The sequence below is a fragment of the Apteryx mantelli genome, chromosome Z, assembly GCF_036417845.1.
Source record: "Apteryx mantelli isolate bAptMan1 chromosome Z, bAptMan1.hap1, whole genome shotgun sequence".
NCBI lineage: Eukaryota > Metazoa > Chordata > Aves > Apterygiformes > Apterygidae > Apteryx > Apteryx mantelli.
The window spans coordinates 78220467-78236225 of record NC_090020.1 but is presented as its reverse complement, the minus strand read 5'-3'; the positions used below and the strand labels follow the sequence as shown (position 1 = coordinate 78236225).

Sequence of the window (15759 nt, the reverse complement as noted above, 5' to 3'; positions counted from 1 at the left end):
TATATTTTATATCAGATATTAATTTGCTTAAAAGTCCCTGAATAAACATTCACCTGAAATGTGCTGGGCAATTGGGTAAATAGTTCTGTTTTTAAAATGTCCCTAAACACAAATTTAGGCAATACAATCTGTTTATAAAAACTCCAACAGGCCACTGTGGTCTAACAGATAATAATACAGCTAAAATACAGTACTTACATTGCAGGAACTTTTAAATCGCTTATTTTAATGGCTATAAGAAACTTCTCTTCAAGACAATACATTCAGCTAGCATTAAAGCTGTGATTTAAAACCGCGACAAGAAAAAACAAACTTAATGCCGAAATTAGACAATCACTCAATCCCTTAATTTACCTAACTGTTCTTAAATTCACTTCTTAGATGCCCAAAGTAAAAAAATGCTACAGGAGAATTATTTGTTTCCATGGTGAGCAGAACAACCTTTGCCTAAGTCTTGTAAGTGCTTGATTATCTGCGGCATTATAGGACTTACTGTGCCAAACTCGACACTACAATGGTTTCTGTGTGGGGGGAGCCTGACAATTGCACTAGGGCTGTAATCAAATTAAATGGTCTTTCACAAAGGCACAATTTACAACTTTTTTGTTTTTTTTAAAGAAAGAACAACTCAATATTTCGATTTAAAACAGTTTCATTTCTGTTTTGCAACACAACACTTGTTTTGCTGAAATCAGTGCTTGATTATACCTGATGTAAGATCTAGTTTCTGTAAAAACTTCTTTATTACTAAATGAAAGCATATAAATGCCATTATCTCCCCTTTCAAACTTCCTTCCAGCTCACAGGCAAAAAACAGTGTCTTGCTTCTAAGCAAACAGCAGTTACGAAAAAGACATCCCTGGTCACTAAAAAGGTGATGCTTAAGACTGTCAGAGAGAACTGTGCTTTAGGAAGAAAGAACTTATTCTTCCAAATTTGCCCAGTCCCAACCTTGCCTGTGATTTTTTTCCAAATATATTGGCTTTGGTTTAGATAAATAAGTACATGGAGTAGAAAAGCTTTCCAGATCTGCTCTGAACATAATTTCAAGGGCCTCATGCAGGTGTAGACACTTGGCTTAATAACATTCTACAGTCAAACATGCAATGGTTGGCTGTATTATGAAAAGCAGTGATAAGCATGCATAAAAGCATGATAGGCAAACAAATTCACTATTAGTCTAACCTCAGTATGCCAGATAATGAAATACTACTTTTCCTTTAGAAATATCATTAAAACTACCTTGTGAACAACCATTCTGAGAGCCACAAGCTTGGTCCTTCTGCAGTTCTCACACTACAAATCTCAAAACACCCATCTTTACCTTCTAGGGACACTTATTTCTTGTCCCAGAGGCGATTCATCCAACGAGAGAGAAGAAAGTAGCACTGCGGCATTTCTTCCTCAAGCGGGAGGCAGCTGTAACACACACCAAAGCCTCCATTCGAGGCCTGCCAAGAAAGGCTGTCAAGCCAACAGATCTTTACCTGCCATGCCTGCTTATCCGGGCAGCCCCCTCCAGAAGCTGAGCACCCTAACGCCTCGCGCTGGCAGGGAGCTTCTGTCACTTCCCAACACCTTCTCCCTGGCAGACTTTCCATTGCTGCTACTTGCAGAGTGCCAGGGTTTGTGCTAGTTAAAGCTGGCACAAACATGAGTTGAATCTAGTCCTCTAAATTTAAATAGTCAAAAGTAATTATATTTACATGTACTACCAAATAAATAAATTTGCTCTTAAGCTAAGGCTTAGTGCTGCAACTCTCATGCCAACTGTTGTGGTTAAGCTGTTAACACCCCCCCCCCCCCAAATCCTGGATTATAACGAACATGCTGACAAACCCTTAACTTTAGTGGCACAAAAGCAGCAATAATTCTCAATATTGATTAATTTAGTTAGTTAAACCTGCAGTCTAAGCTTATAACCATTCAGTGATAAATTGAGACTGACCTGCTGCTCAAGCAGGTTTTTTGATGAAGGATAGGATCAGTTTTGGGTCTCCACAGAAATACTTGTCCATTTACCATTTTCAATTAGAGAAGGCCATGAGTAAGGGAAAGCACAACATGGCTGCTTAAACTGGTCAATTATACTTAAAGCACCAACAGACAGAAAGCAAGCGAGTGAGCACAGGATAGATCATCCTAGAAACACGGGATTTTTCAAAATTTGTCATCAACTGGTAAAATAAACCTTTGAAGATGACAGCTAATCAGGCTGTTTTTACTGATCACTTTATCTGATACGATTTCTAACAGCATATTTCAACAATTATTTTACTCCCCTCTCTGGAAAAGAATGGACCATCAATCCTCTTGAATAAAATTCCTTTTTCTGAGCAGTTGTTGTATGATGTGAATAATTATATCTACTCCTCAGTGCTTGAATGGAATCTCAACTTATCACTATTAGACTGTATCAAACAATCTCTTATTCATACTCTTTATCTGGTATTACTGACTTCCAAAGGTAACCCTCGCTTCCAGAAGAAATGCTTAGACAGTCCTGCAGTTTCTGTTTGTTTAAATATACAGTTACTTGTGGGAAATAGAGCCCAATCCATCTCAGTTCTTAAATCCTCCCAGAATTATCATCTTTTCCTTCAGAAGAAAAAAAAAGAAAAGTGTTTCCATAGCAAGTAAGTACAAATTTGTCAATATTGATAGTGGTTTTTCACCTATTATGTATCGCAAGTTCCCTCAGAAGATAGAAATAAAACTGCCAGCTGCTGCCAAGAATACAGGGATGATATCAAGCATACATTTTCCTAGTCCACTGGGCCAAGAAAAGATTAAATCTGATTCAAGCCCTCTCATTCTCCAAGAAACATTTAACTCTTCTCATGAACTGTCATATGTTCTAGTCATCCCACTGCACAAAGTCATCTAACTAATGGTGTAAAATATAGCAAATTCATACTTTAATCTGCATTTATTCTGTTGGCTTAACTAAAGATTTTATTACTAGAAAATGCAGGAGATGATAAAGAAAAGCAAGGACTGCATGTTGCTTTTTTAAGCACTGATGACTAGAATTGTAATCCTGCCCAAAAAAGGCAAAGTTGTTTTTAGACTCATAAGTGTAACAACAATGCTGCTTTCTGTTTCTTCATTGGAGCAGAAGTGATAATGCTGCTTTTCCAGCGCATTTAGTGCAGATATATAGTATAATCAGGAACTGCTGACTTAATGTGATTTTGTTGCTTGTCATTAAACATAAAATAATTCTGGTACAAAACATTTGAAAAGAAATGCCATTTGATAAAACATGGGGGAAGATACAGGGGGATTAAAATCTTCAAGTGGATTTAAAACCTAACAGGGGTTAACACCATCCATTCAAATTATTTACGAATGCATTTAATGTATCAGGACTTCAAACATAAAATACTTTCTGTTCAAAATCTAAATAAAATTAAAATGTTAGAACTTGGTGTATTCCTGTTTTTTTTATTCTAACAAGCAATTTAAGGCTTACTACAAATGTCGAAAGGATATGGCAGTTTTTAGTTTATATTAACCAGCTTGTGCTAGCATGAAACATCATAGAAATTCAGCCACTTTCCTGCATCTAGGGCATATTGACGGCTGCATTTGCAAAATCTTAAACCAGAGATTACCCAGCAGCTTACCGTGAAGTGTCATGCTGGATTGGCGATGTGGCTGTGGTTACAAGGTCTTTACTGCTGCCTATCAGCACAGGAGATGTGGCTGCATCCTTTCTAGGCCCTGAAGTTGTCCCTGTGGAAGGAATTGAAGACAATTAAGGCAGATATTAGAGGCTAATATGTTTTGGACAGCTAATTCATGATTCCACATTATTACAGAACACCATGAGCAAAAGTTGTGCCATTCTTTGGTGTACTGTATATACAGTGAGATGGCAAAAGAGTCATTATCAGCTGACACTGTTGGGCAAAACATGTTTTTCAGGATCATGGAGAATCATATTTATATAATAAGCCATATGCTACAGCCTTTACCTTCCCATCTGAAGTTTGACAGACTTGCACTGTTATTTCTTATAATGGTCCCCAGGATCCAGTTTTACAGATGCAGCTCTTGTGACCTTCTACAAGATGTTAGTTTTTCCAAGTTTGTTTTTAAATATCCATATAACAATATTTTGCTCTCAGTAAAACAGAAAGGTTTGTTCACCCCTTCTTTTTCCCCAAATAATCTTGGAATTAAAAAATAATTTAGGTTGGAAGATTAAGTCTGGAGATCATCTAGTGTAACACTCTAGTCAAAGCAAGACCAACAAGATCGGGTTTCTCAGGAATTGTCCAGCCAGGTTTCGAATATCTGCACTGATGGAGATCCAATAATCTCTCTGCGCAACCTATTCCAATGTTTGACCACTCTAACAGTGCAAAAAGTTTTCCATAAAACTCATCAGAATTTCCCAAGCTGTAACTTGTGCTCATTGCCTCTTGCCCTGTAACCTCCAAGAAAAGTTTTGTTCCCTCTTCTGTACCACCCTCTCTTTAGGTAGCTGAAGACAGGCTAGAGAGCTGGGCAGAGAGGAACTTCATGAAATTCAACAAAGGGAAGTGCAGGGTCCTGCACCTAGGGAGGAATAACCCCATGCACCAGTACAGGCTGGGGCACGACCTGCTGGAAAGCAGCTCTGCGGAGAAGGACCTGGGGGTCCTGGTGGACAACAAGTTGACCATGAGCCAGCAACACGCCCTTGTGGCCAGGAAGGCCAATGGTATCCTGGGTTGCATTAGGAAGAGCATTGCCAGCAGGTCAAGGGAGGTGATCCTCCCCCTCTGCTCAGCTCTGGTGAGGCCACATCTGGAGTACTGTGTCCAGTTCTGGGCTCCCCAATACACGAGAGTCATGGAGCTACTGGAGCAAGTCCAGTGAAGGGCTACCAAGATGATGAAGGGACTGGAGCATCTCTCATATGAGAAAAGGCTGAGAAAGCTGAGGCTGTTCAGCCTGGAGAAGACAAGACTGAGGGGAGATTTTATCAATGTGTATAAATATCTGAAGGGAGGGTGTAAAGAAGATGAGACCAGACTCTTTTCAGTAGTGCCCAGTGACAGGATGGGAAGCAATGGGCACAAACTGAAACACAGCACATTCCGTCTGAACATAAGAAAAACTTTCTATTACTGTGAGGGTGCCTGGTTTCATCCATCTTACAATCAGCTTGCCCAGTCCATATCTCACCAATCTGGCTATGAGAAAAATATGGGAGTTAAGTCAAAGGCTTTGCTAAAATCAAAGTAAGCAACATCCACCGTTCTCCCTTTGTCTATAGAACCAGTCATCTCATCACAGAATGCGATCAGGTTGTTAAGGTATGATTTGCCATTAATAAAGTCATACTGGCTGTTTCCAACCATCATCTTGTGTTTCACGTGTTGGCAAATAGCTTCTAGGAGGATTTGCTTCATAACCTTCCCAGGGACGGAGGTAAGGCTAACTGTCCAGCAATTCCCTAGATCTACCTCCTTGCTCTTCCTGAAGATAGATGTGACATTTGCCTTTTTCCAAAAATCAGGAACTTTCCTGGATTGCAATGACCTTTCAAAGATGAGAGAGCGCCTCTCAGTGATACTGCCCAGATCTCTAAGCACCCTCGGATGCATCCTGTCTGGTCCCATACATAGACTTACAAATGTCCAAGAGGCTTAAGCACTCCCTAATTGTGTCTTCCTCTACTGCAGGTAATGCATCATTCCCACAGACTGTGACACTAGGCTCAGGTTCACCAGAGGGCAAACCTTACCAGTAAAACCAGGCATCGAGGACCTCAGCCTTTTTTTGTGCTTTGTTACTAGATACCCTATCCCTCTGAGCAGGGGACCAACCTCTTTCTTAGCCTTCCTTTTGCTGCTGATATAGCTATAAAAGCCCTTCCTCTTACCCTTTATAACTTTCTCCAGTTTCAACTTGAGCTGAGCTTTGGCTTTCCTTACTCCAACCCTGTATGCTAGAGCAATGTCTCCATTTCCCTCCCACACATTCCAACTCTGCTTCCACCTACTGTATATTTCCTTTTTGCAGCGAAGCTCAGTCAAAAGTTCCGTGTTCATCCGTACTGACATTTAGACAGAATGGACTATTCTTGTGCTTTGAGGAGGTCATCCTTCAACTAGCTGTCCTGAGTCCTTCTGCCCTCCAAAGGATTCTACTAAGCAGATCTCTAAGCGGAAATCTGCCCTCTTGAAATGCAGGGCTGCAAGGGCTACTGCTTCTCTTACCCACATCATGACTAAATATTTCTGAGTTCTCTGAACAGTAATGTTATCTAACATCCATGCTGAAATACAGAGCAATATATTAAAGTTGGAATTCCAGCATCAGTGCAAAATTTCTACAGGTTTATGGATGTCCAAGAGACCAACATTACTTAATTAAAATAATGTGTTGATTTAAGATGTATAAAAATACATGCATATAATCTAGTAAAACCATGTGTTTTAATGTATGTTATAGGAAGGCTAACAAAATAATGGATTCTTATTGCCCTGCTCTAATGTATTGTGCTTCAGCATTACATAGTGAAAGCTCTCATCTAATAGTTAATTACCAGTGAAGGAATTCTTAGAAATATCATGGGAATATATGTTGATTGTGTGTCCCTGGCAACTTGGTAGTGTGCCAATCCATGATGAGTGGGTATGCATTATAAAGACTGGAAGTCTCTTGCTTGGACGTTTGGCTTTATGACCGAATATGAAATATTTAGAAACCATTTCACATGACAGTGGAATGAGGCAGCTGGATTTTAAGAAACTAATACTGAAGTAATAAAAATCTGGTGAGCATGGGGGAATATATTCAATTCCTCATACGAGGAAAGGTTGGCACATTGTCAACATACTGAATTCAAAGCAAAGTAGATACATTTCTCTGAAAAAGAAAATATATGGACTCAGAAGTGGCCAACACAGCCTCAAGGGGACTGTTCAAAGGCCCAAGTTTGAAAACATTACTAGGGCTAGAAATGGAAAACAAGAAAAGGAACTAAGTAGGAAAATACTTAGGCTGTTAGGATGCACAGAGATAACACAGGAGTAAAAAGAAATCCTGAATTAGTGAATATAAAATAAAAAAATCTTTTAAAATACATCTCAAAAAGGCATATGAGTCTATTGAGGGAAAAAAAAACCCACCAAAGAGAAAGTAGGTCTATGAATAAATGAAGAAAATTAAATCAATAATGATCCTAAAATGGCCAAGCTACTAATAATTTTAAAATACACTAAGAGAAAAAATAAGGGAAAGGAATATTGGCAACTAGGAGGTAATGAAGATCTTCTTGATGTATAATACCCGCTTATACGAAGCTGATGAAAAGAAATTATCAGGGAAAAAAAAGATACAAATTCTTTAGTCTGAAGAATATATATTTCAGGGCTAAAGGGAATTAGCTAATGAATTTATGAAGTGACTGGTAATTATTTATGAAAAGTCATAGAGAACTGGGGTGATACAAATGACAGCAAATTAATCAGATCTGCAGGTGTTGGAAGACAGTATGAGATTGGAGAAGTTACAGATGATCTAGAGAAGCAAGAAACATGGGAAAAGAATAGGCACATTCACTCTGGAAAAAGAAAACTCATGCATGGTGTGAATATTCTAAACCCTGATACCAACTGTAAGTGAGAACCTGGGGTAGCAAAGAATAGCAAAAAATAAACTAGAGGTAAGCCTGCAGGGCAAGCTACCCACAAACCAAATTACAGATGTCTTCTGAATGGTAATGTTAAGAATACTATTTTCAATTTGGTTAACTTGGTATAAGAATGATTTAAGTTAGTTCAAAGACTCATTTGAGAAAATTCAAATAACTATATATTTCTGCTTGACAAACAGACAACTAAAGCTTGAAGAAAGCAGGGGAAATAAAGCAGCCTACATTTTTGAAAGTGTAAATACTGAGAATGAAGAAAAACTGTTGAGGCTGGTTGAAGCAATAATGGGATGAAAGTAAGCAATGGAAAATCTAGGTTGATAATCATGAAAGAAATCTTTATGAATTGGATAATACTAATATTCATAATACTTAACATTTATATAGTACTTCACATCTTCAAAGCACTTCAGTAATATTAACTAATTGCTCTATTCGATTGTAGGGAAGAGTCTTCCCTCAAGGGAAGAAGTTCCAGATCCTGAATCGCTAAGAAGCTACATCAGAAAACCTACTGAAAAACAAACACTATAGAGAAAAATCAGCCCCTGGAAAAGTATGGATACTATGAACTAAAAGAATTCTTTCTTCTCTAGTTTCTTCTTTTACATATGGAAAGGAAAGCTATGAATGTTAATACAATATAATGTAAAAGCTTCCCCAAAGAAGGAAAAATAGTTCCTTCTTTGTTTCAATACAAAGACTTTAGGAAGGGGGTAAAGCAGAAGACTCTAAAAAGAAGCACAGAAAAACAAAGTGCCCAATATGGCAGAATGTAATGGACAGGATGTAGTTTAGTTTCCCAGGCCAAAAGCAAAATTATCCAGGGTAGAGAGAAAGAGGGAAACACATTTTTGTACTCTAGTGCTTTTTAACTAGACAAGTCGTTAGATTTTAGTACAAATTGACATAGCTGCTGGTGACACCAATAAAAACAATTTACTGCTGAAAAGATCCAAGACTTGAGGACTGTTTCATCTGCTTAAAGTTTTGCTGGTAAAACCAAAAAAGTTTGGCTACAAGACACAAACACCTACTACAGTACAGGAATAAAAATTAAGGAGCAAACAGAAACAGGAGACAAAAAGCATCAGCGAAAGAATAAAAGCTGATTGTCGAAGCATGGCCAGTCATGTAGCTTATAGCCTGAAAAGAGAACAGAAATGCACCGTTCACTCCAATAGGTGATGGGACCAAAGAAATGATGGTTTTTTCCCCATTACTAAACACTTACAGGGAGAAGGGAAAGTGGGTTTCTTAAGAAATTACCCCTTCCAAATTCACTGTACTCAGTATAACAAGCCATCCTGGGGGCATTAGAGTTTTCCATCATTCCAGCAAGGCCATGGTTTACTGATTACTCATTTTATTTTATCAAAACAAAATCTAAGAGTACAAAGGTAGTAAAATAGGAAAACATCAAAATCTGATACAACTGCATATGTTGCTGTGGAGAGACACCTATGAGTTGCAGCGTAGCCAGATACGTGCATTGTTCCCAGTCGCACAGGGAGACTAGACTGTATTGTGACAGAGCCAAAGGCCCACATCAGAACTGGCACTGCACTAACATGTGCTGGGAGATAGTCCGCATCCTAATACATTCACAATTTAAATAGACAAGACAGACCAAAGTCATGAGAAAAACGAACTTTTTCAACACTAGTAATAAAATATGACCATTAAAAAGTTTTCAGCGGATATGTTTCTATGCACACGTAGCCAGACACTGCCGCTTTGTGATCAGAAAGGCCACGTGAAAGTACATAGCTAAGTAGCATCAAGTTTCATGTCCCAAGATGTCATCTTGTTGACTTCATTCCCTTTCCCCACACTGCATGGCTTAGCTAGAGCTCAGTTAAATGCACTGCAGTACAGAGATCTGTTTCTATTGACACAACAGGTACTGACCACTGTCTGAGACAGACTTTTAGGCTTGATGGCCCAGTCCTTGGATGCAATAAGGCAAATCCCACTATTTTATAGGGATCACCAAAGAAAACAGTGTTTGTATTCCTGGTTTTATTTTTGCTAGAAGCTACATAATTGCTTCCTAACAAAAGAATAAATTCTGAAGCAGCAATCCCAGTTCAGCAACAGACGGTACGATCTAGCAGAAATAAAGACAGAGACAAAAAATGTCCAGAGCTAACTAGAATTAAGAAACTTGACATTGTGCCCTGGTGATCCTCAAAGATGGAAAAAACGCTTTACAAGTACGTGTGTATACCTGTTAAAGGAGTTCAAACATACAACAGAGGGAAACCAATTAAAAAGGTACTAAATACAGAAGACTTCAACTCCAGTGATTAGCGCTAGGTAATTTGCCTTGTGATAAACAAGCCATTCAAATCAGTAATAGACCTGAGGTTGTTCCACAGCTTGAAGGCATTTCTCTGAACTTTATCTGGTATCACAGCAAGTGCCAATGTTTATAAGTTAAATTTTGCCATGCAGCTCTATGTCTTCAAAGTTAGCAATCCCAATAAGTATTTGTAAAAGATATCCATGTTCTTCAGACATCATGCTGACCACTGCAATCACTTGATCAGCATAGGGGCAGCTTGGTTGCTTTGTGTAATAGCCAGGAGCAGCTTGTAACTTCTTCTAAGTACTGAAATGAAATGAATGAATGAAGGAGAGGCCAGGTTTGATTTTTTTTTTCTAAATCTGTGGAAAATAAATTACTATTTTGGGGACTATCCCTATCCAAGGAACAAAACCCATCATCCAACAACTGTGAAAAATCTCAATTTCATCACTACAGTATTGAGAAGGAGGGGGGAGAAGGAAGAGGAAAAGAGAAGAAAAAAATAATGATAGCTGAAAAAAACATAAAAGAAAACCATCAGTGAAAATTGCCCCTGAAACTTTGCAGAATTGTAACGGCTTTCTCTTGCTTAAATTGATTGGTGTAGCAATGTTATAAAATGACTATTAGGATTCATTGTGCACAACAGAAAGTGTGAAATGTCAGCAGACTATACAGCAAAAGTAATGGGTCCTGAACCCCTGTTAGTCAAAAATGATTTTGTTTCAAATTAGAAATTGATTTTTTTGGACACAAGCCCTTTACAGGCTTCCAACTTTTGTAGCTGTTCCTTGGAAGAGATTAACCTCAGCCACTGTTTGGGTCCAGGCTGATGATACCCTTTTGAAAGTTTCTTCACAGGGACTGTTTTTTAATGTTGGTACGGTCTTAACCAATAACACAAGTTATTTGTTCCTTTGAGAAGTGCACCACATTTCTTCTCATTTTGCCATTTTCTTTATTTTTATGCTGACATATACAGCAAACTGGCTGACAAGTTAAAAAAAAAAAAAAAAGCAAGCTAGCTCATAATTGAACCATGGATTATGTTCAAGGCTCGGCAGTGAAACATTCAAGCTGCTTTTGTTCCCAACCCTTTCTCTTCCTAAGAAAGGCTGCTTCCTCTGCTCCTTCAGTAGAGGTGCGGAGCTAAGGGAAGGATAGATTCTAGTTGTACAGATATCCCTATGTGGCAAAATATCAGGTTGTAATGGTAGAGCCATTACTTGGGGAGGAAAAGAATGTGAAGAAGATTACATTTCAAGAACAAGCCCCACTGCACTTATTCTCTGCTTGCTGGGAAAGCAAAAAATCGTTGAAGTAGCTTTTTGAGATTAAAGGGCTATTTTTTCCCCTTCCATCAGGAACACCAACCACGAGGATCACTTGTTATTTACAAGGTTTTCTACGCTATTACTTTAAACGTAGCTACCTCCTCTTGGGTTGTTTTAAGTAACTTGCAGTCCTCTTCCTTTAATCATGCATTTTGCTTATCCACTCCTGAACACATATGTATAGCTTCTAAATGCCATCAGCATGCTCACAGAGCTGCAATACAGTATGCTTCACCTCACCTTTCCTTGACCTGCTGGCTTCCCTCTTGGCCTGCATCAGAAGGGTTTGCCCATCTTCCACATTTGCACTAAAACCAACCGTTTTCTTCCTCGAACGGCTCTCGCCACTGCTCCCTGGTGGTTTGGAGGCTTTGCTCACTGGTGGTGTTCTGGGAAAGTAATCTTCACATTTCAACACCGGCAAACTGGGAGGAAAGAAAGGTTGCACACTATTACATGAGGCACTTCACAGTTGCCCTTTCACTGCAGCTTTGCTAAACGTTTGAAAGTGTACATCAAATGACATTTTGGATCATACATATGTAAGTTTATAGAGGGAGACTGAAGCAGAATTTACCTCTCTGATGATTAGTTAAGACAGTTAGTGTACAGGTTATCTGGCGATACATGTTGTGGGCCACACTAAAGAAATCTTAGTTAATAGGAGCTTAACTAAGGAGAGAAAGGAATGATGATTCAGTTTCCTATTACTAAAATTTAGAGGTGTTTTGCACACAAGGGTCTCAGTTCTGCTGCCTGACTCATTGCTGCCATTGACGTTGTCTGTGAAAGGAGCACTTGCACTCAAAAAGCAAGACCCACATAGGCAAGAGCTTCCAGAAACAATCGAGAATAACAAGGGTTGCAAGGATCTGGAAACAGGAGACAGGTGGACACCTTGCAAAGAGGTATTGGCGAGGACTGCTTTCCTCGATCCCGCTCCCTGGCAAGAGTGTCTTGTTTCCATGTCACAATGCTCCAAACCCCCCCTCGCTCCAGTAAACGTATCCATGCAGACAGTGGCAACATTTTGCCAATTATATCTGGAGTCTCGTGATAGCTGAAGTATTGCCTAAAGCATTAGGTCCTGGATTTCCTGAGTGGTTGGGAGACGGCAAGTGGGATCAAGACACAGAAAGTACTTTGTCCAGCATGGAGAAGCAAGGTTGGAAAAAATAGTAATTTAAAAGAAATGCTCACTTTTGTAGGAAAGAGGGGAAGCAGAGAAGAATTTGTGGGAAGAGAACTGGAGTCATGGTTTGCAAAAGGGAAGCAGATGCACTGGGGAAAGGGAAGGGGATAAAGAAACAGAGGCACATGAAAATGGGACAGAGAATGCACCAAGAAATTGGTGAGAGAGTATGTAGTGCAGCAAGTGTGACAGTTTGGAAAGAGTAAAAAAAGAGACAGTTAACCAAAAGAGCAATGGAGAATGTGGACCAGTTAGAACACAGCTCCTGCAAGGCTAGGCATGATCTTAAACACCCTGCACAGATAAAGCCAAGATGCAAATTTGTTGATGTGGAGCAAGCATGACTGTAGTCACTGCAGACACAATGCAATCTCAGAAAAGGTTAGGAAGACAGGAGGTTACAGAGATCATCTTTCTCTCAGTAAACCGCAGTACAAATTACACAAAAGCTTCAGAAGTGTTGGGATCTCACAGATGCTACAGCCCACAGATGCACACAGGAAGAATGTAACTACTTCTGTTGCCTTATCAACATACACTTCCCTTACAACTTTGACTGCTAGGACAACCTACTACTTCCACATTCTGCTCTCAGGGAAAGACTGCTGCTTTAAATGAGGATGTCCAACAAGCATGCGTCATTAGCCCTATAATTGCTATGCAGTAAATATATACACATATACATACATATATACATATATATAATTGGGATGATCCACATGGAAGGAATACACTTCATCAAGTTTTACTGCTCTACTTGCAAGCATGGGAGTAACACACAGCTTTCTTAAGTTAATGCAAGAGTACGCAAATCTTTTTTTCTGTGTAAGTACCAATTTTACATGGGCAATGCAAAGAGCACTAACATGTTTACATTATTTGGGATATAGTTTTATGGAGACTGATTCACAAAATAAAGATGTAAATATCTTTTACATAAAACATTACACTACTGAAGTTACCGTACATCTGAAAAAAGCAGATATCTGATCTTCCTATCAGAAAATGATAGCTGAATTAAAAGTTTCAAATCAATGTGCTGTATAAGTCATTGTTTAATAGGGCCCACTGCGCCTCTTTGACAATTAGTATTACTCCTGTATTATTAATGCAGAACATTTATATAATGGCTCATGACCTGTAATAACTGGCTGAAGTGTTGGATAAAACTTCTCTGAATAACCACCGTTTACTTTAGAGCTTCAGACTGCATGGCTGCTAATAATACTGCAAAGTGCTATTAAAATTTATGGTGGACAAAATTAGTAACTTATTTGAATTATATGAAATTAACCTACTAATTCCTGAAACCCAGAGAATAGCAAGAGGTGGGTTTGAACACTAACAACCGATTAAAGAGGCTTAAAGATATACCAGTTGACCAGATTTCTATGATAATGCAGGACTCGATATTTTATTCTTCTGTTTCTGGATGATTAACAGCATGTAAAGATTTTGAGGTAGTCATTATTTAGATGCTTTCTGAGTCTTTAAAGTACATTTAATTACAACCTACAGATCTTCTGTGAAGACAGTGACCTTTGTCTTGTAGAGGAGGAGGAGGCAGCGTTTACTCCACTGGTTCACTATGATACCTTTTAGATGGTGAGGTTACCTCCAGAATACTGAGTTGTGGTTTAGATAACGCTATGCCAGAGGGAATTCAAAGAGAAACAGACATGAAGAGGAAGTTAGAGGAGCTAATTTATGAGGAAATAACACAAGCAAGTGTATGTGGCATTTATAGCTCACTAAACAATGAATTAGAGCCTGGTTCTTCAGTATTTAATCAAGGAAAGCTCACTGTAAAGTTTTGCTCAAGTAAGGATAAAGAATCAAACTGAAAAATGACAAACACTTAATCTGAGATGTGTACAAAACAGAGGAAAAAGGATAATGTAGAGATTTACAAAAAAAAAGGGAAGAAAGTCAATAATTATCAATGTGCCAAAATTAAGCAAAGAAAACATGAGGAAAAAGCTATTTCAGAACAAACTTATTCATCTATGGAATAATGAGTAAAACCAAAGACGTGACTATTGCAGTCTGGGAAATTTAAAACTAACATACGGTCCAAAGGGATCAGGTAGAGAGACTAAGAGATCAGACAGGTCCTTCTATATTTTCAAATTCAGCCATCCATCATATCACTCAAACATAGCTTGGTTAATAGGACGTCCTGCAGGACATTATGTTATCCGATGAATTTTCATAATATTCCCTGGAACTACATAACAGAGAAGACAGGCTAAATAAAGACCTTAAAAACCTACCTAATCTACACACTAAGGCAGGAGTGGCAAGGTAGTATCATCAGAAAAGAAGCAAGCCTCAGCATCACTGCCTCCTTATGAATATTGAAATATTTCAGCAACAAAGGAAAACACACCTTGAACATTTTGCCATTTTGTCTATGCCTCATATCGCGATATCCCTGCTGAGCTTGAATGGCAAATTTTAAATGTCATTCAGGACCCACAGAATACTGCTAGTATTTGCATTCCTTAAAAAGTAGAAAAACATTAACCTTTTGTTTTATTGAATTAAAATGCCATGGAAATGCTGGTGTAGTCTTCAGAGACTGAAATACTTTTACAGAGAAGAATAGCTGTCATTTATTAGACACAAAGAACAATTACTTGATAGGATGCTTTCTGACAAAAAGCAGATTGGTATTCTCATCATAGAAAAGGCATTGTAAAAAAACCCAGCACAGACCTCTGAGACTTGAATAATTTAAAGCTGCATTTGGTGCAATTTGAATTTTTCTTTAGGGAGGCAAAGTTAAATACCTTTAATTTGTTCTAATTATTTCAAATTTGCAAGTTAATTATGGCTGATCATTAAATAACAAAAAGGACTATCGTCTCCATAGAGTTTTACCTCCTACCCTCTGCATTACTTAAGCTAGATTTTAGTATGCATGAATTAACTTTCTAAATAATCACACGGTTTGACTAAATGGCTCAGTAAAATGAGCTCTGATCCTCAGAATAAGCATTAATGGACATTAGAAAGGCTATTGGGACCCATGTTACTTACATTATAAGTATTTTTAATGTGGTCTTATTTACTAATCTTTATGTACTGTTCAAGTTAGGGCACCATATAGATACATTATTCTGCTTTAAGAGAGGAAAGTCAGTTCTTCAAGATACTAAAACAAATGTCCATTTAGAGCCAACTAAACTCATTTTTAAATTAATGCAGGAAAGCTCTGATAGAATTTAACTTGCTTTATCTGCTCATCATGATGAATCAATCCAAC

General features: G+C 38.4%; 1 protein-coding gene across 4 annotated transcripts in view; it reads right to left on the bottom strand.

The window, feature by feature from the left end:
• The window catches only part of KIAA1328 (KIAA1328 ortholog), a 177309-nt gene that overhangs the window by 27680 nt on the left and 133870 nt on the right, over positions 1-15759 (bottom strand). For all 4 annotated transcript variants that reach the window (XM_067315469.1, XM_067315470.1, XM_067315471.1 and 1 more), the window contains 2 exons: positions 11540-11724; positions 3630-3738 (listed from right to left, as the gene is read on the bottom strand). In XM_067315469.1, coding sequence (XP_067171570.1) covers positions 3630-3738; positions 11540-11724 — 294 coding nt within the window. The remainder of the gene's footprint in view (positions 1-3629; positions 3739-11539; positions 11725-15759) is intronic.